General features: G+C 48.0%; 1 protein-coding gene across 4 annotated transcripts in view; it reads left to right on the plus strand.

Moving 5' to 3' along the window:
• The window catches only part of TNRC18 (trinucleotide repeat containing 18), a 739,821-nt gene that overhangs the window by 259,406 nt on the left and 454,770 nt on the right, over positions 1-25,645 (plus strand). For all 4 annotated transcript variants that reach the window (XM_073647819.1, XM_073647820.1, XM_073647817.1 and 1 more), the window contains exon 12: positions 22,275-22,408. In XM_073647819.1, coding sequence (XP_073503920.1) covers positions 22,275-22,408 — 134 coding nt within the window. The remainder of the gene's footprint in view (positions 1-22,274; positions 22,409-25,645) is intronic.

Here is a 25,645-nt window from a genome sequence, read left to right on the forward strand (position 1 = left end):
ATAAATATATGAATGAATTGTATTTACTCAAATAATTGAAACACTTTTCTTCTTATATTGGAACCATATCATCTTATTTAATGAAGCAATATTCTTGTACTAGACATTACTTTATTAAATATTGATGTGTTTTCTCAATTGAGATATTGAACTGAAATAAAATAAAAAAAATGAGAATTAAAAATGAAAAAGAATAAAGTAAGAATAAAAAATTATGAATGAAAAATAAGAATAAAAATGAAAGTAAAAATAAAGCCTTTATATGTTAATGACAAATGCAGAGTTGTTATGTTCACTAAAACATACCCTTAGATTTCCTGGATGATTTCACATTTGTCATAACCTTGTATTACCAAAATTAATTAAGTTATGCAACTTTGTATATAATACCCTTCTTCAGTGTAAGAAATGATTCATTATTATCATACTTCATTTTATTATACCCTATAGTTATACCATTGTACCTTATTAATATTCTTTATTAAAATGTGTGAAAAAATAAGTATTGATCATGTAATCAGAATCAAAAACATATTTTCTCCCTTAATGCCCCCATCATCATCATCACCACCCCCCCTCCTCACAGCCCCCATCATCATCATCACCACCCCCGCTCCTCACAGCCCCCATCATCATCATCACCATTCCCGCTCCTCACAGCCCCCATCATCATCATCACCATTCCCCCTCCTCACAGCCCCCCAGCATCATCATCACCATTCCCCCTCCTCACAGCCCCATCATCATCACCATTCCCCCTCCTCACAGCCCACATCATCACCATTCCCCCTCCTCACAGCCCCCATCATCATCACCATTCCCCCTCCTCACAGCCCCCATCATTATCACCATTCCCCCTCCTCACAGCCCCCATCATCATCACCATTCCCCCTCCTCACAGCCCCCATCATTATCACCATTCCCCCTCCTCACAGCCCCCATCATCATCACCATTCCCCCTCCTCACAGCCCCCATCATCATCACCATTCCCCCTCCTCACAGCCCCCATCATCATCACCATTCCCCCTCCTCACAGCCCCCATCATCATCACCATTCCCCCTCCTCACAGCCCCCATCATCATCACCATTCCCCCTCCTCACAGCCCCCATCATCACCATTCCCCCTCCTCACAGCCCCCATCATCATCCCCCCTCCTCACAGCCCCATCATCACCCCCCCCTCTCCACACAGACCCTCATCATCCCTCTCTTCTCAATACAGCCCATCATCACCTTCCCCATGCATCCTCACGCTTATAGCATAAACCCTTTTCCTGTGAAAGCCCCCCCCCCATAAGCAGCCTTATACAAGTAGCAGTGGCCTTTTTCCCATGCAACCCTCCATCATGCAGCCCCTATACAATCCCATCATCCACACTTCTTTGCACCCAAAATTCATCCTCAGCCCACTCACACTGAGCCCTGTTTCCTCATTCCCACCTGCACACAGCTCCATCATGCAGCCTATCTGTCCGCTTCAGCAGCCACGGCTACAGCTCCACGCTGCTTCCTGCTATCGGGTCGTCACTGGATTGAAGGAAGCCCCGCCCCTTCCGGTGACATCATCCCCTCAAAAAATCAACTCCACTCTAGACGCTACTGAGCTGCAGCTGTCGGTGCTCAAAGAATTATATGAGGGCAGTCTGGCTATGGGACCCCCGGGGCCCCGGGCGGTAGCCCAGATTGCCCTCATTATAATCCGCCTATGAGAGAGACCCCTCCCTGTGTCTCACATGGGTTATATAGGCCCCTCATAGCATCTGTTCTTCTTTATGGCACTAACTTTACACTGAGCTAAATGTACAAGAATAGCACGTCAAGTCAGCTAAACCCTACCACGAGGCTGATGCAATCTATAGAATTGAGAGTATAAAATGAATAACCATAATTAATATTTAACAGAGATTGACCAAGAAATTTATTTTGCCGGTTATGTCCACTTTCTGTATCAGATTTTTACCCTGGCTGTCCCTAATAGAATCTTGGATGGAACATGGCAGGCCCTTCTTATTAAGAATGGCTACTCCGCATGATGATGAAGTATGCCAAGCAGCATAGCAATCGCCTATCCAAGGTGCTAATAATTTACCAGGCTTGTCAGCCCTCCAATGTGTCTCTTGACGAAAGACCACAACTGGCAAGAATAGGCTCAAGTGGATTAAAACTTTTTTGAGTTTAAGACGGGGGTTAGGCCTGCCACACTCCATGGCAAAAACCGCAAGTGTGGTCATGTGTAGGTGGTGTTGGAGTCTGGTGTCTAAGGTATACTAATCCCTGGGTCCCAGGGCAAGGTCTGAATAGTATACAGCAACTATTGGTCCCAGTGAGCTGCAGGCATGCACAAATATTAAAGGTGTCATCAATGGTGGGTCCTGCACAGATTAGTACTTGAGCTGAGAAGGGAAAACGCATAGGAGGGTGAAAACAACAGAAAAAGCAATATACTCAACTTTACGAATCAGTGATAGTAGCTCGCCGAGCAAACACCAGGCGAGTCATGCCATTACCAAAGAGAGCATTCCATTACGGAAACAACAATAAAAGATAATATGTATATCGAGTTCTATAGATCATCCCACTGTGACGTTTCCAGCACAATTGAATCTTCTTTCCGCCATTTCTGGGTCTTCGTAAATAGTTACACGATCTCCATCTTGGACTTTGAGTTTAGCTGGGTAGAGTAGCTGAAATGTAATGTTTTCTTCAATCAGTAGACGACAGATAGAAACGTAAGGCATTTGTACCTGAGCTACAGCCGCAGAGAAATCCTGGAAGATTAGAATCTTAGAATCATGGATAGTCAGTTCTCGTTGCCGCCGATATGCCCTTAAGACCTTTTTTTTCACTGCCTAATTGAGGTATTTTGCCATAACCGGGCGAGGTCTAGTATTTAGGCTGTCTCGGTTAGGCCTTGTGGGACCTAGTCTGTGCTCCCGTTCTATCTTCATTGGGTCTTTACCAAGGTCCAACTGGAGGGTAGCAGAGAGATCTTTGGTAAGGTATTCCATAAGACGTTCACTGCCCACTGATTTTGGGATGCCCATGAAACGCAGATTGCTACTGCAATCTCTGTTTACCATGTTCTCTAGCTTATCACGCATTTCTCACTGTGTGGCTTGACCATGTTGGAGAGAAGTCCTCAGTTCTGTAAGCTCTGTTTCATTGGACTGGACTCTGTTTTCCATTTCTGCAATTTTTTGAGAATTGGTGGTAATTTGAGCCATGGCTGTAGTGATGGAGGCATGGAGAACGTCAAACCATTTGTCAAATAGTTGCATCAGTAGCTTGGAGACTTCTTGGGCCGCTAAAGTTGCCTGTTTAGAGTCTTGCACAGAGGATTCAGAGCAGCTCGGTAGCAGAGAAAGCTGTGACGGGGTAAACTGTCATCCATCAGTTACACAGGCAGGTTCCCCAGCAATTGGAGAAGCGAGTTGGTGGCATGAGCCTTTAACAGATTGTTTAGGTGGTTTTGAGGTGGGTTTACTTTTGTGCATTGTAGATGGCGATCGAGCACTGAGCAGTAAAGGCACTTGCGAGTGAGTGTATTTCTCTGCTTTGGTTTTTATTAGATATTTGTTCATTACATCTCCCCATTAGTAGGGGAAAGTAGCAGGTCAGTGGGCGGCAGAGGAGGTTAGCGGAATAACAGGTCACAGGCCTCAGTGGGTTGGGGAGTAGGAAGACTGTCATAGTCAGATTATAATATCATGGTCTTGGGCAGTGGGATCCAGGTGGGTAAGACGTTATGCTTATTTGCTGCTTATATTCACAGACAGTAGGTTAGAGAAGATGTGGCCGGCCGGTAGTGCGTTTGGCTTTGATCTTAATGTCCTTATAGCCTACAGAAAGGGTCGCCGGGAAAATCCCACCAGTGCCTTATTGTGGTCAACCGGTCCCTTCCCTCTGATGTCCTGTGATCTACACACAGGGCTTCTGGGAAGAGAAAAAGGCTGCAGCTCCTGCAAGTCAGCAGTGTCAAAGGGGCAAATCCCCTACACAGTCAGTCAGATTCTTTGCTGTTAGTTGTGGTATTGAGCAGATTGGGCTGTATAGCAGGAGCTGGTTTTAAAGGCGGTCATGCTAGATGTCCCGCTCCAGAAGTCCTCAGTGCACTGTTTTAATTATGCCTGTGTCCAGTTATAAGGGTACGTGCACATAATCAGTAATCGCTGCGGATTGGATGCAGCGCACTTGCGTTGCGTGCAATCTGCAGGGGCCAGATGTTACAGCATAGTGGATGGGATTTGTAGAAATCCCATGCCCACTATGTTTCTCTGTGCACCTGCGGAGCACCCGTGGACACGGACATGTGGCGCGTCTTTCCAGACCGAAACCACTTGTGTACAATTCACCTGCGTGCAGCTCTTTGGACGCAGCATAAAGTATGTTTCATTCAAAGCGCTGCCAATACCAACCGTGTGCACATACCCTAACAGTCTGAGTACTATCAACAATAATTGATAATACAGTTATGGCTAATGGTCATTAAATGGCAGCAACTCACAGTGCCGAAGTCAAGCAGGACATTCCAGTAATCTTGCAATCTTTATTTGTTTTGACCATTTTGTATTTGAGCGTGCTTAGAACAAAATCACCACTTGTTCATTAGTTAGGATGTATGAGTTCCTATCTGTCAGTTTATTTTCATATAATAGCAATGTCATTTAGTTTAGTAACTTGTAGTAAAATCAGATGACCAGCTGATGGCAGTAACGAATAGAGAATGAGGGAATCACAGGAAAATTATTTCTAAAATGTCTGCTATAAAGATTGCGCTTGTAGTCTCTTTGATGTGTTAACAGTGATGCTTTGTTGTGAACCTAGGGAATTTGTCTGAAGTCTGTTTCAGAGATGGAAAGGAATAAATTACTCTGATTGATGAAATTGCAAGTAGTCCATACTGTGTTTCCCCTCAAAATGGCGGAAAATGACGTCAAAGTTTATCAAGAGAGCAAATCTAATGATACTTAGTCTCTTTACTGACATAAAGATTTTGCAGAGCACTGTGCTGTTTTAGTGCTGAAAAACCTTTAGGCTGTGTGCCCATGATGCGTTTTTTAAGTGTTTCCGCGGCGGCAATTCCGCAGCAGAAACGCTTAAAAAGCGCATGGTAGAAGGCCTGCCATGTTCCCCAATGATAATCCGCATGTGCTGTGCACTTGATGTGGAAATTTCCGCTGCGGATTATCATTGCAGAAAAAAACACAGCACTACCAATTATTTTGCGGAAGTGCTGCGTTTTCGCCACCATTGACTTGCATTAGAACGCGTGCATTCCGCTTCACTAGATAAGGACATGCGGAATGCATGCGTTCCAATGTGCGGATGGTACCCAGGTCTAGAGGAGAGGAGACTCTCCTCCGGACCCGGGTACCATAGAAACTGTGAAAAAAAGAATAAAATAAAAAATAAATATTATATTTACCTTCTGTTGGCCCCCGCTGCACTCGTCCTCCCATGCCGGCAGCTCGCGGTGGACTGAAGGACCTACGCTGACGTCATAGTCATGTGACGGGTCACTCGACGCTGACGTCGGCAGGTCCTTCAGTGTACTGCTGCCGGCAGATGGGACGGAGGGAAACGACACCGGGGGCCATCAGAAGGTAAGTATATATTTATTTTTTTATTTTTTACCATTCTTTCGGTCACACTATATAAATCCATGCTGTTTGCATGGATTTATATAGTGTGACCAAGTTGACACGCACTTTCCAAGTGATGCTAAAATCGCTTGGAAAGCGCTTGTCAACCCGCATGCGGAAATGCAAGTGAAGAATGCTTCACATCCGCATGTCCTTGGCAGAAAAATGCATGTACAATCCGCATGCGTTTTTTTCTGCCAGGGAGATGCAGAAACGCTCAGGAAAAAATCCTGAGCATTTCTGCATCGTGGGGACATAGCCTTAGGGTCGAAATAGTCAGTTAGGTGGAGCAGTGGGGGGTAGCTGCAGGATGCAGCTCAACTCCGTCTCCTTTGGTGTTTTGCAAAATGGTGAATTTTGGCGCCAGGAAAGGAAGATGTGCTTCTTCTAGCAACAAAAAGGAAGAAGTGATGAAGTGGGAGAGGACACTGATAATTTAGACTGCTTGAGTTAGTTATAGGGAGGCTGGGGGAAGGGGCTTTCCCGAAGGCTCACAATCTCCTACCCCCTCTCCCGTGTTCATTCACAGCTCGTGTCTTCTCTGCAATGAGCTAATGCCGCACCGACTCTTTGTCATTCCTGGATACCAGCTCACTCTTCCTGAGTTTTTTTTTTATGCGCCACCCATTCTTTTAAGTCACCTGGAAGCTTGGACATAAATTGTTCCGGCATGAATATCCAAGGCATGTTCTCTTGCTATGCCCCCAGTCCTTCTAACCACCGAGTGCATGCCATGTGTAACGTGTTGTCAAACTCTCAGTGCGTCTGTGCATTGGGCTTGTCAATCTCCCAGAACTTTCTCCTGTGGGTTTCAGGTTAGACGGCTCGACCTCTCTAGTAATGCGCTGCGAATGGTATAGTAACATCTCTGATCCCCAGAAGACAAGTTATTAAAAGCTTCTCTTGCTTTTCCGGTCAGGCCAACACTCAAAAATTTCGGCCAGTCACCTACTGGCACCTCATGCAGCATACAGAGGTTCTCAAATAACCGGAGATGTTCATCAGTAGCCGAGGTGTCTTCATTGAATGTGTTCTGTTCCGATACCCTAAAGATGCGGGCCCCTCTCTTCTTTTATCCACTGTTAACTGTGCTCTGGCAGGTGGGGGTGCTGCTACATGCACATCGAGATATTTGCCTACCACCGCCGTCTGTCTATCTCCGTGGCCATCTCTCCTAGCGCAACCAGCTTCCGCCTCAACTCAGTCGGTCGATCCTCTGCCATCTCAATGACAGCCCTTTGCTGTGGTCCCTCCACAGAGCTGCCCTCCTCCACGTCTTAACTGACCTCCTCTTGTGGGTATTCACTGTTTCACAGGCCCATGCGTTGTATTAGGGTTGCTCTTTTGTCTTCCGGCAACCACTTTAGCTCTCTCCCAGAGCAAAGGGCGCTCAGCTCCTTCTTCTTGAGCCTCCTTTTAGGTGGAGTCTGCCATCTCTTCTGCCAAGTCACCGCTTAGTAGCTTTCCCTGGTATGCTGTCCACAGATAGATGATCCCACTGCTGCCACCACTTGTGAAGATCTGAGGTTGTGGGTTGTAATAATCATCTGGGCAGGTTAACGATGCAACAATTTTTTATTCCTTACGTCCATGGTCTTACAGCAACTCCAGGTAGATGGCCACAATACAATGCCCCAGTCCACAACATCCCAACCCAGGGCTGGTAGTTTCACTGCCCCCATACCGGGCAATACCACAGTCTCCCAACTTTTGTTTGGCCCACAGCTTTTGTATCTCCTGCTGGTATAGTCTGCAGTCACAGCCCATGCTCCTCCATATGACGGATACCACGACCATAGCACATGCATATCGCTCCAGGCGGCAACAACATATAGTACAGTCCCAGAAAATACGCAAGATGGTGCAAATGAGTCTCACCCTTCCCTGGTCCGCTGGGGATTAGAACCTCTGCGGCTTCAGGGGATCCAGGGCCAACTACCCCAACCAGTAGCACCCTGCTTTTGGCGGATACCCACAGAGAGGAGGTAGCGTCAAGCTTAGGAGGCTGACCGAGCACAGGGAGGTATGTGGCCAGGTGACCTGAGTGTCCCAACCTGGAATCTCCAAACGTCTTTGTGGGTTCAGTGATGGGCAGTGGAGCAGATTTGTATTCCACCAGACGTAGCCATGGGTTCTTGGCCTGTTCATGTAGAGTCTCCAGAGAGAGAGAGGCCCTTTTTATACCCACAGCTCTCATTCAGGGTATTTTCCCACAGAATTGGGGAAAGATGGGTGGAGGTAATCCCTCATTGTTAGATTGTTCAATTAACCTGCACATTTGTCTTCCAAGGTATATTAACTAGTAAACCGCAGGGGACTGATAAAATACGTAATCAGCAGGAGCTGCTGGTATGGTAACACTTCCTGGTTAGTGATGAGCGAGCGTGCTGGTCACTGCTTGTTACTCACCCTGAGCATCATGGTGCTTGAGATGTTCGTTACTTGGCGAGTATTTTTTTTAAATGCTCATGCTCAAGCACGAGTACCCACCCAGCATGTTTGGCGCTTTTTAGGCAGCCAATAAACATGCGTTGATTGCCTGCCACTCACTGTAATGGCATAGCCATGTTGGTAGTGGCATTACTGTGATTGACTGGTCGTATAGCGTCGTGTCTCTATAAGACTCGGGACCCTATACTCATCACAGTCTACCCTTGAAACAGGTAGAGTAATGAGAGCTGCGGCTGAATGAGGGAGAGAATTTTATCTGCATATAGGCAGGGATTCGACCACATTTATTCTTCTTTTAACTACAACAACCGTCCTTCTTAGGGCTAATTCTAATCAATATTAATACTGCTGTTAGCAGTAGTAAGGGAAAGATTGTGCCGGAGGCAGATTGTAGGACGGGGTAGGGTTCATTGCACGTCCTTTCTGCTGCTGTAACTCATAGCAATAGCCCTTCTCAGGCCTACTAATATTCTTTTTGCAAATTGTTGTGAAAAGAGATATTATACGCCAATTATAGTGCTCAAGTTGTGCGTTAAAAGCATACAGAAAGACTTGGTTGATTGGAATAGCATTGCTATATAGTGCAAGCAGGGGAAAAGTCCATCTGAGGTGTGCTAAATTTGATGCGATACAAATACTGCAAAGTTCTCTCAGCCTCAAATATTATATGCCATTTTAACTGTGCTAGTTGTGTGTTGAAAACATACATCCAGACTTACCTGGTAACCAATAGCATCGATATAGTGCTACTGCAGTGTAACAAGACCATCTGAGGTGGGCAAATTTTTCTGCGATAATAATCCTGCAAATTGTTTAAAGCAGCGAAATATCATACGTAATTTAAAATGTGCAAGGCACGTGGTAAGGGACGGGGAAGTGGACATAATGCTGATGGTGAGCGCAGAGGCCGAGGCCGTGGGCAAGGTGAAACTGTGCCTGCTACGGGAGCTCAACAAACACACACATCATGTTGACCTAGCTTCCTGTCCCACTTTTAGGGGGATGTGGAACACCACTCTTGAAGTCAGTCCAATATGAAAAGATTGGTTGGATAGCAGATAAGGCTTCCAGTCAGTTTGCCACCACCAACACCCTGTCTTCCACACGGTCCAGTCTCAGTAGCAGTGATTCTGCACCACATAATCCTCACCCTGATCCTCCTTCCTCCCACCATGCCGAATGTCCGGAGACAAGTGATCCCACACTTGGAGACTCTGAAGAGCTGTTCACATTTCCATTTATAGATTCTGGCCTCTCACCCTGCCCGTTTCCAGCTGGACATGAGGAGAGGTAGGTAACGATGCCCAAATATTTGAGCAGCCACGCTCACAAGAAGGCGACGGTGGGAAACTGCTGTTACTATTTCAAGAGGTGGATGATGATGAGACCCAATTGCCAGCAAGTCAGGTGGAGGACCAGGGTGCGGAAGTGGAAGACGAGATGGTGGACGATGGCGTCACTGACCCAACCTGGGAAAGTGACATGCATAGCGAGGACAGCAGCGCAGAGGGGGAGGTATCTGCAGCACCACAACAGGTAGCAAGAGACAGTGGGATGGCCAAAGACACAAGGCGGGCAACAGTTCCCCAGAACACCAACACGGGGGAAGTAGCCAGGCCAAGGGTCAGGTGTTCCCGAGAGTGGCACTTTTTTTTAAAGACAGTCCAGTTAACCCAAAGACGAACATTTGTAACATCTGCCATGCCAGCATCAGCAGTCGCAGCACAACTACCAGCCTGACTACCACCAGCATGCTCAGGCACATAACAGCAAAGCACCGAACTAGTTGGGCCGAACGCCAGGGTCCAGAATCAGTTTCTGCGGGTGACACCACTGCCTCTTCCCCTGGTCTACATGCACGCCAATCCCCTGTTCATGACACATTCGAAGACGCCTCCCACCCTGCACCTGTCATTGAACACTTACAACCACTTCCTTGTCCCATCCCAATGTTCAGTTGTCCCTTCTCCAGTCCTTGGAATGCAAACTTAAATACGCAGCCACCAACCCACAGGCCACAAAATGAAACAGCCACATTTCCAGACTGCTTGCCCTGGAATTGTTGCCATTTAGGCTTGTGGAGACAAAAGTTTTCCACAACCTCATGGCGGCGGCCGTCACTCAGTACTTGGTCCCCAGCCGCCACTATTTCTCCCGGTGTGCCTTACCCGCCTTACACAAGCACGTGTCCCATAACATTACCCGTGCCGTCACCAATGCTTTTACTGGAAGGTCCACTTAACCATGGACACGTGGACAAGTGATTGTGGCTAGGGACACTACATTTCCCTGACGGTACACTAGGTGAATATTGTGGAAGCCGGGACCCAGTCAAACTCTGGGACAAAACACGTTCTACCGACACCTAGGATTGCTGGCCCTGGTTCAGTCAGGGTTGCCCCCACCTTCTACAGCAGTTCCTGCACCTCCTCCTCATCCTCCATCTCCAAAATGTCAACATCAGTCGCAAGCTGCAAGCACTGCCTCGGCCAAGTGGCAACAGACTCTGCTGAAGCTAATCTGCTTAGGATGCAAACCGCACCCTCCGCAGAATTGTTGAAAAGTCTAACAGACCAGACTGATCTGTGGATCTCGCCCCTGAATCTACAGCCAGGCATTATCGTGTGTGACAATGGCTGTAACCTGGTGGCGGCTCTGAAGCTTGGCAACGTACCATGCCTAGCCCACGTGCGCAACTTTGTGGTTCGGCAGTTTCTCAAAACTTACCGAGATCTGCCTGAGCTTCTTGTTAAAGTACGCCTCGTGTGTTATCATTTCCGCAAGTCAGCTACTGCTTCTGCCGCCCTGGAAGTGCTGGAGCAGCGCTTACAACTTCCAGCTCACAGACTTGTGTGCGATGTCCTCACGCATTAGAACTCAATGTTAAATATGTTGGCAAGGCTTTATGAACAGCAGAGGGCAGTAGTTGAATACCAGCTCCAACACACCTGTCGTTATTCTGGTCAGCCTCCGCACAGAAGAGGTCATGAGTGTGCATGGATGTCTGACATCTGTGCCGTTTTCCAAAACTTTTAGGACTCGACCAAGATGGTGAGCGCCGATAACCTCATAATCAGTGTAACCATCCCGCGTCTCTGTCTACTGAAACTCTCGCTGCTCACAATTAAAGAGGAGGCTTTGCAGTTGGAGCAAGTTGAGATGGAGCAAGAAACTATACAGGGTGATGCTGCATAGCCAAGCCTCATCTCATTTTCTCAGTGCGGATTGGGTGATAATGCGGAGGAGGAGGAACAGTAGCTTGTTGCCTGCGCTACAGACCGTGCTACCTACACCACCTTCATTCCGTCTGTTTAGTGTGGATGGCCTGAAGACCAGGAGGAGAGGGAGAAGTAGGAGATGAACAGCTGTCCTGTTGGTGGGGACAGGTATGTCTTGGCTGTTTGTAGTCTGTTTGCACACATGGCTGAGTTTATGTTCTGCTACCTTCCCCTGGCCCTCGCATTGTACGCATTTTGGCCAACATTAATTACTGGTTGATCACCCGTCTAGACCCACGCTACAAGGAGAACTTTCCATCTCTCCTTCCCATGGTGGAAAGGTCTATGAAAATGTTTCAATACCAGAAGGCCCTAGTTGAAGTTTTACTAAGAAAATACCCCTCTGACAACGCTGGCGGTAGAGGTTACAGTTCCTTAGTAGACACGAGGGAGACACACACCAGATGCAGCAGAGGCAGGGGAACACTATCCAAGGTCTGTGACAGTTTTCTCAGACAACTCTGACAAGGAGCGAAAAGTTTTGGATGATGCTGAAGGAGTACCTTGCCGACCGTACCATTGTCCTCTGTGATTCCTCTCTGCCTTACAATTATTGGGTATCCAAGCTAGACATGTGGCATAAACTGTCTCTCTATGCCTAAGAGGTCCTGGCCTGACCTGCCTATAGAATTTTGTCAGAGTGGGTTTTTATAACCGATAGGCGCATCCGCCTGTCTACTCAAAATGCTGACTGGCTAACTTATGAAAATGAACAAGGGCTGGATTGGACCAGATTTCTCAACACCACCGGATGACAGCAGTGGAACATAAGCTCAAATCCAGTGTTTTTTCTTTTTCCTAGTGTATTCCCATGCACCCATTCCCATCAAAACATAGGTATACGCTTCAGAATTTTGTCTTTTTTGTGTCGACGTCCTCCTTCTTCACCACCACCACCACTACCATATCAGCAGGGTGATCATGCTACCCTCAATATACATTTTTTAAGGGTGTTTATGATGCCCGCATTAATAATTTTTAGAGGCCTACCTCTAACATTCTTTTACCCCTAGGGGTAAATGTTTTCTAGCCCATGCACTCAGTGCACGTGCATTACCAGTCTAGGATACCCACTCCTTAATAATGGGAAAAAAATGTTTTCTGGGGCCCTCTACAACGTCTCTTCAAAGTGCCTCCTTTTAATTTTCGGCATCCCTTGCACTTAAAGCGTATGCACTACCAGTCTAGGAGACCCACTGCTTGTTAATGTAAAAAAAAAAACTTTTCTGAGGCGCCACCTTATAGTTGAAGGAACATTTTTGGAAACCTAGAGTCGGTGGCTTCTATTAGTATATGATCCAGTGCCTTGTTGTGGGTTGTCAGGTCGTCGTCAAATAGGGAGTTCTCACACTGCATACAGGATTTGACAGCTTGGACAGGAGACTTTGTTCAGTAAGTACTGAAGTTCCTGGTCTCCTCCATATCAGGTGAGTAGATGCAAAATGCACCATTATATTCCCCTGCATGGTTGATGAAATAACAATCCTTGGTGCTGCTACGTACAAAAAAAACTATTTTCAGCAGCAGAAGGGAAGGAAGGGAGACACAGATCCATTACTAGTGGGTAGGCGGAGGCCCACAGGATAGTTCACCTCAGATTAGAAAAAGTGACGACCGGCCCCTCCAGCCTAGGCTCCTCCTACTCCATGTCCTTCAGTCTAAAATTTGAGGTCGCAGAGGATAGTCACTGCCTTTGCAGCTCCTCAGAAGAATTTTTTATTTTACTCCGGAGACCTGGACCCCCCGTGGTCTAGAGGTCTCAGGGGGTCTCGACGCTGCTGGGACCCCTGACCCTCCCCTGGCAGATCTGCATACCCCCTAAGGAGGTCCCCGCAGAAGCCTGCCGGCCCCGGGGGATACAGGGCGCTCCCTGGCGGAGACGCGCACCGCTTCTGTGGGGTTGCTGTGCGCTCTGCCGTGGGGGGGAGCAAAGGGCCACGGTGCCACACATCCCTGGGGGTCCCTGTGGATTCTCAGCTGGGTAAGTGCTCTCTGTGGTCTGAGTGCTTCAGCGGCTGCAGCGACAGCCGCTGTTACTGTTTCAAGCGGTGACTGCTTTTTTGTGCTTGCAGGAGGATATCTCCGCTGCAGGCGTTTGTGCAGGGGAGCTGGGACGGAGGAGCGCGGGCTCCGTTAGTAGCGGCGGCGGGGGGCGTGGCTTCACGTCTCTCTGCTGCCTGTCATCATAGCCTCAGACAGGAAGTGCCAGGAACGCGCGCGCTGGAGCTGACCCAGCCCCCTCTTCTTCTTCCGGCCATTACCTCCTGCTCCCTGCTCCCCGCTCTCTACACCAGACACTGAGCATAAGGAAGAGCAGTCACCCCGGCCAGCTGGTGAGTCACTTCAGTCTTTTAAGGCAGAAGATTCCTTTTTCACACTATTGCAGCGCAGAGCACCTTACTGCTGGCCTGTTAAGGCTGACAGGGTGTGCTATATACAGCGCTGCTACTTCCCTGCTGAGGAGGCTCTGGGACTCACACACCGCTATCCTTTTAAGGCAAAGGTGTATTGCGTGGTCAGCAGCATTAACCCCTTCTGAGAGGTCTGGCCTCATCAGGGCAGTTAACACTTTCTGGACCCTAGTCTGTTAGGTTAACTTTTGCTCTGCAGGCAGCTGGGGTAGCTCTTCTCCCTCTAAGGAGGAGCTTTAACCCTTCAGTGCTTCAGTGTTTTTGTGTAGGAACAGGCTGTGGTAGCAGAATCACACATCCACGGTTCCTGTACCCATTGTAAGGGGTTATTCGCGACGCTCGCAACTGTGTGGGGGCATGTCGGATCAGGGACCAGGGGGCGCGGACCTCTCTCCCGGTCCGCTTCAGGATCGGTCACGCGTATCTGATACGCCGGGGTCTTCGGCGTCAGGTTCGACACTGGTCGGGGGTCTCAGTGATGTTAAAGTGGAGGCGCTCACACTCTCCATTGACAGTCTGTCTGACCTACAGGGTCATTGGGTATCAGCTAAGTCTCAACCGACGTCACGAGGCAAGAAGCGCCACAGGCCTGTGGTGGCGCTGTCTCCTCCGCGCAGTGCGTCGGAGGCTTCGGAATCACCGACAGACTCTGCTGGTGAGATCTCTGATTCTGATGAAGAGGATCGGCAGGGTCGCTCTGCTTCGCTTTCGGGCCGCGTGGACACTTTTATTGGAGCTATGCTGGAAGCGTTACAGCTGTCTGAAGAGGTGACGAGGCGCCATGGCAAGTCGGCCCGGCTGTATCAGGAGTCGTGTCGGGCTCGTTCGACGCTGCCGGCGCACGATGAACTTAACGAGGCGGTGGAGAAGGAACGCCTGTGTCCGGATAAACGCTTCCAGGGGATGCGGTTTTTTGATGCCCTGTATCCCTGCTCCACAGAGACGATCGCTAATTGGGTCCCCTCTCCGGAAGTGGACGTGCCATTGTCTCAGCTGAGCAAATCCTCTTTGCTTCCTGTTAAAGGGAAGGCGAGTCTACAGGAACCGCTGGACTGAAGGACGGATTTAGCGGCGAAGTCCATCTACGAGGCCGTGGGTCATGGATTCCGAGCGGCCTTGGGGGCCATGTGGGCTAGTGAGGCTTCTCTGCTGTGGTTGGATTAGCTGCGGACGGCGTGGCAAGATGGGACTCCGCTGTCTCAGGTGGAAAGGCTTTTCCAGCTGTTGGAAGAGGCGGCCCGATATGGCAGGGACGCAGTGCTGGATACTACTTCGGTTCTGTCCAGGGCTCAATCCTCGGCCGTCACTGTCAGGAGAGCACTGTGGCTTAAACAGTGGACTGGAGACGCAGTATCCAAACAAGGTCTGCTGAGTCTGGCGTACAAGGGCGGTCAGCTTTTTGGTTCAGACCTCACGGAGCTGATTGCTAAGGCCGAGGCCAAGGATTCGGCTTTGCCGCAGCGGAAAGCAGCGGTTTCTACGTCTGGCAAGTCAAGTGCCAGTAGTGGTCGTCGGTCCTTTCTGTCCAGGGGACGGTTCGGTCAGCCCTCTTGGAGATCGAGTCGTCCCTCGTCTTCCGGGAAAAAGACCACCCAGAAATCCCGTACACCCTGGAAACAACATTTCCGTCAGGACAAACGGGAGGTTGACAAAAAGCCCGCTAAGGCGGACTGACGCCAGGAACCCTCTCGAGGGCTCTCGGGTGGGAGGTCGTCTGCTACAATTCAGGTCGATTTGGGCGTCCCACGTATCGGACGCCTGGGTGACGCGGGTTATGTCGGCAGGCTATTTCATAGAGTTTCATTCTCGACCCCCGGACAGGTTTCGTCTGTCACGCATCCCGTCCGAGCCCATGCTGGCTGCTGCACTACTGCGGTGGGTCGACTCTCTTCTGCAGCAGGGTGTGGTGGTTCCGGTTCATCCGGAGGACCGGGGAAGGGGGTTTTACTCCAACCTTTTTGTGGTCCCCATAAAGGAGGACAAGTTTCGCCCCATTCTGGACCTCAAAGAATTGAATGTTCATGTCCGGACCCGGAAATTCCGTATGGAGTCTCTTTGCTCTGTCGTGGCGGCCCTGTCACAGTACGATTTCTTGGTGTCGATCGACATCCGCGACGCCTATTTGCATGTCTCTATAGGCAGGGCTCACCTGCGTTTCTCCCTAGGTCTGGCCCATTACCAGTTTGTGGCCCTACCATTCGGGTTGGCCTCGGCGCCCAGGGTTTTTACAAAGATTCTGGCGCTCCTTCGAAGGCAAGGAGTTACGATTCTCCCCTACCTGGATGACCTGTTAATTGTGTCGCCCACAGCGGAGGAGGCGGTGACAGCTCGCGATCTCTCCCTTCAGCACCTGGAGGACTTCGGGTGGCTGGTCAATTGGAACAAGTCGTCATTGGAGCCGTCGCAGTCAATCCTGTTCTTTGGGATGCATTTCGACACGGTACGGGCAGTGGTGTCCCTGTCTCCGGACAAACAAGCGAAACTTCGTCACCATGTCCAGGCTATGAGGTCGGCGATGGCGATGTCCCTTCGGAAGTGTATGCGTCTTCTGGGTCTGATGGTGGCGGCAATGGAAGCGGTACCGTTTGCACAATTTCATTCCTGGGGTCTCCAAGATCTTATTCTGACCCGTTGGGATCGATCGCCCGCTTCGCTGTATCGCTGTATCGGTATCTCCCGCAGGGTGCGAGAGTCTCTTGGATGGTGGTTACGTCCGGAGGCTTTATCCCTGGGGAAATCCTTCCTCCTCCCACGGTGGTCGGTCATTACCACCGATGCCAGCCTGACTGGTTGGGGGCGGGTTTGGAACGATCTCTGGGTTCAGGGGGTCTGGTCGTCAGAGGAGTCTTCTCTGCCGATCAACATCCTGGAGTTGAGAGCGATATTTCTCTGCCTCCTGGACGGTCCCTTTGAGCGGTCTGCCGGTCCGGATTCAGACTGACAATGCGACAGCTGTCGCGTATATCAACCATCAGGGCGGGACAAGGAGTTCCAGACTCATGATGGAGGTCTCTCGGATCCTGGTATGGGCCGAGTCCAGGGTTCCAGCCATTTCCGCAATTCACATCCCAGGAGTGCTGAATACCACGGCGGACTTCCTCAGTCGCGAGCAGGTGGATCCCGGAGAATGGAGTCTTCATCCGGAAGTTTTTGCAATGCTGTGCTCCCATTGAAGGACTCCCCAGGTGGACTTGATGGCATCCAGGCTGAACGCCAGGATTTCGACTTTCATGTCCAGGTACAGGGACCCAGAGGCTGTGGTGGTAGATGCTCTAGTGGCCCTGTGGGACCAGTTCGAGCTGATCTACGTGTTTCCACCGGTATCCTTACTTCCTCTGGTGATCCGGCGGATCAAACTCGAACGAATTTTGACAATTTTGGTGGCGCCGGATTGGCCGCGGAAGGCGTGGTATTCAACGCTGGTGTCTCTTCTGGCGGCGCCTCCGTTTACACTGCCTCTTCGCCCCGACCTGTTAACCCAAGGGCCCATTCGTCATCCGGACCTGAAGTCGCTTCGTTTGATGGCGTGGCACTTGAGACCGAGATCTTGACCCGTCGTGGGTTTTCGGCCGAGGTCATTGCCACCTTGCTGGTGGCCAGAGGTCCAGCTACGACTAGGATTTATCACAGAACTTGGGAGGCCTTCTATTCATGGTGTTCTGGATCGTCAAGGAACCCGAGGGTGTTTTCCATTCCCAACTTCTTGGCTTTTCTGCAATGTGGTTTGGCCAAGGGTCTGGCGGTTGGTACCTTGCGGGGTCAGGTATCTGCACTCTCCGTGCTTTTTCGGAAGGCTATTGCCTCGCGCAGGGACGTGCATTCGTTTTTTCGCGGGGTTGCACGTCAGTTTCCGCCTCGGAGGGCGTTAGTGGCTCCTTGGCGGCTCAATCTAGTCTTGGAGGCTCTTCAGCATAGGCCGTTTGAGCCTATGGATTCAGCTATGCTTTACTTGCTTTCCTGGAAGGTTCCCTTCCTGGTGGCGGTCACCTCTTTGAGAAGTGTTTCTGAGTTGGCGGCACTGTCTTGCTCGCCCCTTTTTCTGGAGTTCCACTCGGATCGCGTGGTGCTTCGTACCTGTGGCGATTTTTTGCCTAAAGTGGTGTCGCGTTTCCACGTCAATCAGGACATCGTGTTGCCCTCCCTTTGTCCGAATCCGAAAAGTCCAAAGAAGCGAGCCTTGCACTCGTTGGATTTGGTGCGGGCATTGAAGTTCTATCTTACAATCATGCAAGAGTTTCGGAAGTCGGACTCTTTTTGTGATTCCTGCTGGTCGTCGGCGTGGTCAGCGGGCTTCCAAGGACACTATAGCTCGGTGGATACGTTCGGCTATCCTGGAGGCTTACCGGCTCAAGTGCGAGCCTTGTCCGGTTAAGGTTCGAGCTCATTCCACGAGAGCTGTTGGTTCATCGTGGGCTCTTCATCAGGGGGCCTCGGCAGCGCAGCTCTGCCGGGCAGCTACCTGGCGCTCCGTTCACACTTTTACTAAATTTTATAAAGTGGTCGTTAGTGCTTCCGCCGATGCGGCCTTGGGACGCAGGGTCCTGCAGGCAGCGGTGGTTTAGTTTATCTCTTTATCTAGTTTTGGCGCTTGTTGCGCACTTGACTATGTTGTTGGGGTGTTGGCGATTCTGCCACTGTTTCCCACCCTTGAGTTCTGGACTGCTTTGGGACGTCCCACTAGTAATGGATCTGTGTCTCCCTTCCTTCCCTTCTGCTGCTGAAAGACGGATTTTGGTAAGACCTTACCTGTAAAATCCTTTTCAGCGAAGGAAGGAAGGGAGACACAGCACCCTCCCATGGCAGAAGTGTATTATTGTTTTCCAGATGCGACACGACTCCTCTCTGATGGCGGTCATCTGGGCTGGGGTCGGCGCGCTAGGGCTCTGTTCCAGCATTGCCAGCTCATCGCAGTTGTCAGGTCCAGTGAGTAGTGCCTGGGACTGTGTGTTTTTTCTGTTATATGCATAACCTGTTCTCTCGCATTCTGAATTTTCGGAAGGGGTTGTGTTGTTCCGCTGGTGTTGTCTGCTCTTCCTTAGCTTGTGTACGGACTGAAGGAGATGGAGTAGGAGGAGCCTAAGCTGGAGGGGCCGGTCGTCACTTTTTCTAATCTGAGGTGAACTATCCTGAGGGGCTCCGCCTACCCACTAGTAATGGATCTGTGTCTCCCTTCCTTCCTTCGCTGACAAGGATTTTACAGGTAAGGTCTTACCAAAATCCGTCTATCAGGGCCGATTCAAATCCATTCTATATTTTACAACATTACTATACTACGTCTCTTATCTGCAATTCGTGTACGGGTAAGGTATTGCACTAGGGATAGCTTATTACAGGCATCTAGTCATGGATTATTGCCTTATAGTCCTTGCTGCTGCAATGGAAAAAAATATATATTCTATTCCCTATTAATAGCACTGTTAGCTGCATTAGGATAGGGACAGGTGCTAGGTATCATCTGCTGAAAATTAGTGTTCACTCTGGTGACATAAATCTCTTACATTGTCTACAATGATTGCTTTTTTCAAAAAACTCATTGATAGATTTGTGATTTTTACGGTGATCTGTACTCAGGAATTCATCTAAGCAAGCAAAATTAACTGATTTAATGTGTCCATTCGCAGTTTCTCTGCAGCATCTGTATGTAAGAGGTAGTGGTGGGAGACCTTAGTTAGAGCTGACTGCTATCCCTCTAACAATAGTAAAGGGCCACCTGATGGCCCTGAGGACTTGGAGTACCTCTTTCATAAATTGAACAGGATGTGTCTGATCATGTCTCACACACCACACGGCCAGATAAGGTAGTAAAATGTTAAAATTGCATTTACTGGTGAATGTATTTTTCACAATTGAAAGCAATGCGAATGTGCAAAAACACTATGTGTGAACATAGCTACAAGGTGTGGAGGACCACTTTTTTTCTCTTATTTATTTTTCTTTTTATACTGGTCAGTATCCTGGAAAGAATGTTTCTTAATATTCTTTCCAGTAAAATCCTTTTTAGCTTTGGTTTTGGATGTTTTATTGTCCGTCCGTAAAAGTGGCGTTATACTCTGACAACATTGTTCCCAACAGCAAGCTGGGATTCAGAGATGCTTCCAGGGGTCTTCCCCATGCTATTCCCTTGCCATTTCAGTGCTGTTTCCATCGATTTCTGCAAATTTTAGACCCCCTCCAGACTTCCGGGGGATGGGATGGGGTGAGGGGAAGAGGGTGCCAGAAAATTGCTTCAGTTTCCCATTGACTTCCATTATACTCTTTACTCGGGTTAAGCACCCGAGCATTACGATTTGCTCGACTTGAATAACGAATACCCTAGCATTTTATTGCTCGCCCATCACTATTGCTAGTCCATCTCTCATCACCAAGCAGTGAGATCTCATCTCTTGAGATCTTGCTCCTTGGTGAAGAGAGAGACTAGGAAGTGTTCTCATACAGGCAGCTCCTGGGAACAACACTGCACTGTCTTGAGAAAAGCAAACACTGCTGCTTCAGCAGCGATGAGCATAATATTACACGTGTCACTGCATGTCAGCAGTTTGTCTGTAAAGGGTCTGGGAGGTGGAACCTCTGAGCAACTATACAAAGGGGCAGTCCTTGTAAGGAAGCGGGCGGCTCCCAGGGAAGGCGGGCAGGTAGTCACGGCAAGTGACAGGGACAGTCTCTGGGTAGAAGGGCAGGAGGTCACGGCAAGTGACGGGGACAGTCTCTTGACAGGCCGATGATCACGGCAAGTGACAGCAGGGTAAGAGTCTCTAGACAGGCAGGTGGTCACGGCAAGTGACAGCAGGATAAGAGTCTCTAGACAGGCAGGTGGTCACGGCAAGTGACAGCAGGATAAGAGTCTCTAGACAGGCAGGTGGTCACGGCAAGTGACAGCAGGATAAGAGTCTCTAGACAGGCTGGTGGTCACGGCAAGTGACAGCACGGAAAGATTCTCTAGATAGGCTAGCAGGCAGGTAGCAGGTGAGCGCTCCCAGGTGAGCGGGCAAGAGTCTCTGGACAGGCAGGTGGTCACAGCACGTGACAGCAGAGCCTCCAGGTAGGCTAGCAGGCAGGTAGCAGGTGAGCGCTCCCAGGTGAGCGGGCAGGAGTCTCTGGACAGGCAGGTGGTCACGGCAAGTGACGGCAGAGCCTCCAGGTAGGCTAGCAGGTGAGCGCTCCCAGGTGAGCGGGCGGGCAGATCTATAGAGAGACTGACAGGTGTTGGAAGGCAGACTGTCGGACCGCAGGAATGCAAGCAGATAGACAGGAATCAGGTAGGTATCAAGCAGAGATCTGGCAGGTAACTGGCAGGTATCTGGTAACGGGACCTGAGGGCTGAAGCATTGTTGAAAGGCTTTGCAACAACATTGCTCGGGCACCTCCATTTTGGAGGAGGTGCCTTATATATAGGAAGTCCTCCGGCAATTGGCCGGGGACTCCTTAGGACGACGCGCTAGGGAAGGAGCGCAGGAGGACGCCGCGCGCTGAACAGGAAGGTGAGAGGGACGGCGTCTCTGCCTAGCAGGAGGTAGAGACGCCGATGCTACATTGTCTATCACTATTACACTGGTATTTGCTCTGTTCGGAGCGTTCTCACTCCGATCAGAGCACAGACCAGTGTGACAATAGTTGAAAGCTACAGACAAGCAGAGAAAAGTTTACTAATAAAGCAGCACAATATCCCTGGGAGCAGCCTGCTTCTGGTCTCTCTGCCTGCGCATTACAATCATGCATTGTGCAGAGGAAGGTTTCAGTGAGAAGGCATGCAATCCACAAGATGGCTGCACACTTCCCTTGCAAAATAGGTGCAAAAAATAAAGGTTTTTTGGAATATTGACGTTCAAAGCAGTCAGTATCTATCTAAAAAAATTATATAAGTTTTTAAAAAAATATAACTCTTAAAAAACTAGATTTCTTTAAGGACTATGGGGTGGACACTGATCTGCATGAAAATCTGCCTCCAGAGCTTATTTTAAATAAAAGAAGGAGTTACCAGTGCAAGACATGTAATTAACACAGAACAGTAGAACTGAACTTTGTGTCGTAAAATACACATTAGCAGCTCTTACAGCTCTGTTGTATTGCAGCAATGGCTGCCTCTGAGACGAAAGCTCGCAGGAACCTGCAGATGTGTCAGGTATAATCACACACAGCTCTGCAGTGAGATCAGGAGAGCAGAGAGCAGCCATCACAAATCACACTGGTAACTCCCCCTTCATGCAATATAATCTCTGGAGGTGGAGATATCTTCCAGGCAACATCCCCATAGCCTGGAAGAGGTAATTTACATAAAGTGATAAAAGATGATTTATCAACAAGAAGGCATCTGATATTAGACATACAGGTAGAACTTTTATCAGCAGTCTACATAGATGTGATGACAGATTCTCTTTATTGCATAACCTTTTAATATACAGTTTTTTTGTTTCTGTTTGAATCAGCTCGTGTTATTAAATTTGAAACAAAAATCTTTTTTTTTTTATTTTTTTTTTTACTTTTTTTGTGCAGCATTTTTCCATTGCATCTGCTATTAAGGACATGGACACAGTACAGCTTGACTGTAGGGTAAGGCTAGCGGAACTGCAGAGGCGATACAAGGCAAAGCTAAGGGAACTTGCAAAGCTACAGAAGAAGAACTCTGAGTAAGTGATGTATTTTTTACGTAAACTACTACAACTGCAATAAGATTTGATGTGCAGATTTTTCAGCATTATTTCAGAAGTAGAATACTGTTTGTGTAGATTTTTGGTTGCTGTTTAAATCTTCAGGAAAATATAACTTGCCTGCTTAAAATATTTTTTTCTATTACTAGTGATAGCTATGATTCAAAAAGGAAAGAAAAAATTCAGTTAGCTTAGAACAGAAATTATAATAGCGAATGATTACTGTCAGGATTGGTACACATTAGTAAATGACCCTTATTTTTCATATCTTAACGTCGACTTGATTAACGTATATATGTGTATGTGTATATGTATATATATATATATATATATATATATATATATATATATATATACAGTACAGACCAAAAGTTTGGACACACCTCATTTAAAGATTTTTCTGTATTTTCTTGACTATGAAAATTGTACATTCACACTGAAGGCATCAGAACTATGAATTAACACTTGTGGAATTATATACTTAACAAAAAAGTGTGAAACAACTGAAAATATGTCTTATATTCTAGGTTCTTCAAAGTAGCCACCTTTTGCTTTGATGACTGCTTTGCACACTCTTGGCATTCTCTTGATGAGCTTCAAGAGGTAGTCACCGGAAATGGTCTTCCAACAATCTTGAAGGAGTTCCCAGAGATGCTTAGCACTTGTTGGCCCTTTTGCCTTCACTCTGCGGTCCAGCTCACCCTAAACCATCTCGATTGGGTTCAGGTCTGGTGACTGTGGAGGCCAGGTCATCTGGCGTAGCACCCCATCACTCTCCTTCTTGGTCAAATAGCCCTTACACAGCCTGGAGGTGTGTTTGGGGTCATTGTCCTGTTGAAAAATAAATGATGGTCCAACTAAACGCAAACCGGATGGAATAGCATGTCGCTGCAAGATGCTGTGGTAGCCATGCTGGTTCAGTATGCCTTCAATTTTGAATAAATCCCCAACAGTGTCACCAGCAAAGCACCCCCACACCATCACACCTCCTCCTCCATGCTTCACGGTGGGAACCAGGCATGTAGAGTCCATCCGTTCACCTTTTCTGCGTCGCACAAAGACACGGTGGTTGGAACCAAAGATCTCAAATTTGGACTCATCAGACCAAAGCACAGATTTCCACTGGTCTAATGTTCATTCCTTAGCCCAAACAAGTCTCTTCTGCTTGTGTCCTGTCCTTAGCAGTGGTTTCCTAGCAGCTATTTTACCATGAATGCCTGCTGCACAAAGTCTCCTCTTAACAGTTGTTGAAGAGATGTGTCTGCTGCTAGAACTCTGTGTGGCATTGACCTGGTCTCTAATCTGAGCTGCTGTTAACCTGCGATTTCTGAGGCTGGTGACTCGGATAAACTTATCCTCAGAAGCAGAGGTGACTCTTGGTCTTCCTTTCCTGGGGCGGTCCTCATGTGAGCCAGTTTCTTTGTAGCGCTTGATGGTTTTTACAACTGCACTTGGGAACACTTTCAAAGTTTTCCCAATTTTTCGCACTGACTGACCTTCATTTCTTAAAGTAATGATGACCACTCGTTTTTCTTTACTTAGCTGCTTTTTTCTTGCCATAATACAAATTCTAACAGTCTATTCAGTAGGACTGTGTATCCACCAGACTTCTGCACAACACAACTGATGGTCCCAACCCCATTTATAAGGCAAGAAATCCCACTTATTAAACCTGACAGGGCACACCTGTGAAATGAAAACCATTTCTGGTGACTACCTCTTGAAGCTCATCAAGAGAATGCCAAGAGTGTGCAAAGCAGTCATCAAAGCAAAAGGTGGCTACTTTGAAGAACCTAGAATATAAGACATATTTTCAGTTGTTTCACACTTTTTTGTTAAGTATATAATTCCACATGTGTTAATTCATAGTTTTGATGCCTTCAGTGTGAATGTACAATTTTCATAGTCATGAAAATACAGAAAAATCTTTAAATGAGAAGGTGTGTCCAAACTTTTGGTCTGTACTGTATATATATGTATAGTTTAATATATTATAATACACACACAAACCCAATACTTTTCTATTGGAGCTTAACATGAAGGTTGTTTGGAGCTTTTATATAACCAAGTGCATATGGCTTTAAAGGGAATCTGTGATCAGAAAAAAATGCTATTAATCTGCAGATTGCCTGGCGCCGCACATAGCCGAACACTATTAACTTTATTCCCCCTCCCGGCAGCGTTCCGGTTTCAGTCACGGGGGCTGCAGCTGTGCAGGTTCTATAACTTCTGAGTATACAAAGTGGTGGCTGTAACTGTGCCCCTGGCCCTGATTGACACTGGCTCTGCATTGAATACTGAAACCGAAACGCTGCCGGGGGGAATAAAGTTAATTTTCTCCCTGCAGCATTCAGCTAAGTGCGAGCGATAAATAGGTTAATAATGCTATTAGGTTGGGTAAAGAAGGCGCTAACGGGCTGTTCACTTCCAGTAGCTGCGAATTTTTGGTCAGGGAACCACTTGGTGTCCGTAAAGGTATGTATACTGATAGGGTATTAATTTGCACTGACAGTAGTGAGACGGATTCGGGAGAGAGGATAAAAGTCCTTTATTGGATCATAGAGTAAAAAATAATTTTTAAAATATTCTTAAAATATACTGTAAGATACAGAGAATGTATATGTGTGATAGAGAGCGTAATTAAATAAATAAATAGGTGGATAGAAGTTAGTAATTCAAGCTCGTGCTCCTAGGATTCTTCGGAGTAGGATGATGGATTCGGTAGGCTAGGAGGTGCAACTGCGGAGACCTAGTAGGAGAAAGTGATAGGAGGTCTGGTAGGATAGTAGTAGAATTGTAATTAGTTTTCTTTGGATTACCTGGTAGGATGAATTGGTGTATTTCTTAACGGTAGATGGGTTGTTCTGTGGACGGCTTCCTACAGTAGTATCTAGGGTAGAGGATAGGCGGTTACGATGAAAGGAATAGTACTTGTTGAAAATTAGATTAAGTAGTGAGATACCTGCTGTTGGATTGGAAGTTAGCATGCTGCCGGGAGCTGGCTGTGCAGGTGTCCTGCTTGGACTGTTGTCCTTGTAGATTAGGTTCCTTTACAGCTGTCTGTTGGGGGACAGTGTGAACTGTGTATTAATCAATTGGTTTAGACCTCAGGTATTTTGAGGTGAAGGTCACTGAGGGTCACCTTGTCGGTGGGTTGTCCTGGGGCACCTTGGCTTGTGCTGTAGGACTAGAGGTTAATCTTGCTTTTAGATGTCC

This window comes from Phyllobates terribilis, unplaced genomic scaffold (assembly GCF_046119375.1).
Source record: "Phyllobates terribilis strain yellow unplaced genomic scaffold, ASM4611937v1 Scaffold_9__5_contigs__length_417890890, whole genome shotgun sequence".
Classification (NCBI taxonomy): domain Eukaryota; kingdom Metazoa; phylum Chordata; class Amphibia; order Anura; family Dendrobatidae; genus Phyllobates; species Phyllobates terribilis.